General features: G+C 36.9%; 1 protein-coding gene across 1 annotated transcript; it reads right to left on the reverse strand.

Annotated features, from left to right (window-relative positions):
- Positions 1-1,535: 1,535 nt before the first annotated feature.
- On the reverse strand, positions 1,536-2,495 carry LOC101983318 (olfactory receptor 150-like). The gene has a single exon (XM_005347489.2). It carries the CDS (start codon positions 2,490-2,492, stop codon positions 1,536-1,538), a length of 957 nt encoding a protein of 318 aa, XP_005347546.1. The 5' UTR covers positions 2,493-2,495.
- Positions 2,496-2,807: the final 312 nt, after the last annotated feature.

Consider the following 2,807-nt stretch of genomic DNA (forward strand, 5'->3'; position numbering starts at 1 on the left):
AAGGTTGGATAGGGGAGCAGGGAAGCACATATCTTAATTAAGGGAGCCATCTTAGGGTTGGGAAGAGACTTGGACCTAGAGGGGCTTCCAGGTACCCAAGGCAAGGTCCCCAGTTAGTTCCTGGGGCAGCTGAGGGTAGGGAACCTGAAATGACCCTATCCTATAGCCATACTGATGAATATTTTGCATATCTCCATACATTTTTAACACACTATGTCTCATTTAGAGGTCTTTATGTCTGAATCTGTCCTTATTGCATACCTGTAATCTTTTTCTGACCAGTCCAGCTTCTAAAAATGCTAAGCATTTCCTTTTTTCATTGGTTTTTATTGAGTTCTACAGTTTTCTCTACTCCCCTCCTGCCTCTCCCTTCTCATTCAACACTCACCCAAGGTCTCCATGCTCCCAATTTACTCAGGAGATCTTGTCCTTTTCTACTTCCCATGTAGATTAGATCTTTGTATGTCTCTCTTTGTGTCCTCATTGTTATCTAGGTGTTCTGGCATTGTGATTTGTGGACTTTTTTACTTTATGATTAAAAACCACTTATGAATGAGTATGTGTGATAATTGTCTTTCTAGGTATGAGTTACCTCACTCAAAATGATGTTTTCTAGATCCATTCATTTTTATGCAAAATTCAAGGTGCCATTATTTTTTTCTGCTGTATAGTACTCCATTGTGTAAATGTACCAGTTTTCCATATCAATTCTTCAGTTGGAGGGCATTTAGTTGTTTCCATGTTCTGGATATGACAAACAATGCTGCTATGAACATAGTTGAGCACATGTCCTTGTGGCACGATTGAGCACCCTTTGGATATATATACCCAAAAGTGGTATAACAAAACAACATATCTCTATATTAAGAAGAAATATAACTATATCATTATAGTACAATGAGAAGGAGTCATGTAGCTGTGTAGAATATTGCACAGATAACTATGAAATGCCTTTCTTCCTGTTTACCATTGCCTTTTTAGTTTAAGATGTTGGAAACACCTTGTGGGTAGGATAATGATAGAACCTGCCCTCTGTTAACAAATGCACTGATATAGTGCTCTATACTTTTCAATAATCAGAGTTAAACAAAACTTCTATTGTATAACTTATTTTATTACAATAGATTCACTTATGAAATATTTGATAGTATTTTTGAATCAATAGATAAACAAGAAGACCTTCTAAAAATCCTTGAGCAACAAAAAATGTTATAGAAATATATGTACACATATATTAATAAAGTTATGTTTGGCTTGCCTAAAGAGAGTTTGTTCATATCTGCAAATAAGCCCAACCCTCCCACAAAAAAAGCTGAGGTAATTTTCAGCAGGTGATGTAGGATGTTAACTTGAATAAACTTTGGTGATATAAAAGAGTATCACTTCTCCAAGGGTATGAAGGTGAGAATCCACTTCTACATTTGGTATAATTTTTTCCAAACAGCCATGTGCTAAAAATAGTCTCACATATAGTATTACTGTGTCCCGTATTTAGGCTATATCTAGCAATAAGTTGAAGAAGTTATACTCTATTGCTAATGAAACTCACTCTTGGTTGAGTGGAAACTTACCTTTTGAATTAATTTTTTTAGGGCAATTTTGACATCTTTATTTCTCAGGCTGTAGATCATGGGATTCAACATAGGCACAACAATGGTATAAAACACAGATGACAATTTACTTTCTCCCAGGGAGCTGACTGATGATGGCTGAAGATACATGAAAGCTGTCGAACCATAGAAGAGAGCAACAGCTAAAATGTGGGAGCTGCAGGTGCTGAAGGCCTTGAGTCTCCCCCCAGTGGAATGAATATGGAGGATGCTGACAATGATGAAGATGTACGAGCTAAGAATGGTTATAGCTGGTATAAGAATGTTAAATGAACCAAGGGACCATGCTAGTACTTCATTGATAAAAGTACTGGAACAAGAGAGCTCCAGTAATGGGAAAAGATCACAGAAGTAATGCCTTATTATATTAGACTTACAGAAAAGCAATCTCATCATGAAGAAAGCAGGAGCCGTGGCACTAAGGAATCCCATACCATATACCCCAGCAATCATCCACAAACAGACTTTATAGGACATGGTTACATTGTATAGCAATGGGTTAGAGATAGCCACATAGCGGTCATATGCCATTGCAGCTAACATGTGACATTCTGCAATAGCAAAAGCACAAAAGAAGAAGAACTGAGCCATGCATTCTGTGTAGGGTATGACATTCTTCTCTGTCACAAAGTTCATCAGCATTTTGGGAGTAATGACAGTTGACTGACAGCAGTCAATAAGGGACAGACTGCTGAGTAAATAATACATGGGTGTGTGCAGCTGAGAACTGAACATAATCAAGATGATCATGCCTAGATTTCCCACAACTGTAACCAAATAGACTCCCAGAAAGATGAGGAATAGTGGCAATTGGAGCCCTGGATTATTTGTTAACCCATCAAGGATGAATTCAGTCACTGTGGTTTGATTTACTTGTTCCATTCTCTTCTGGAAACTGTATGTAAGAATGAAATTTTATATAAAGTAGAAAAAATTGAGTATCAATTCTCCTGTCACTCAGTGAATTTTGAAACATAATATTTTCAGGTATCTCCAATCAGCTAGCATCCTCTTTTCAATCTGAGCAGTCAGAGATTTTGTAGTTCTGGAAAAAGAAAGTGTTCAAAGAAATAATCAATCATGTTTGTGTACTTGTGACATTGTCATAACAACTATGTATACTGGTACCTATATCCTACCACATGCAAAACATACTAGCACCTCTTATAGAGTGTTTCAAGTATTTGTCATGCCTTA

Source organism: Microtus ochrogaster, chromosome 5, assembly GCF_000317375.1.
Source record: "Microtus ochrogaster isolate Prairie Vole_2 chromosome 5, MicOch1.0, whole genome shotgun sequence".
Taxonomy (NCBI): Eukaryota; Metazoa; Chordata; class Mammalia; order Rodentia; family Cricetidae; genus Microtus; species Microtus ochrogaster.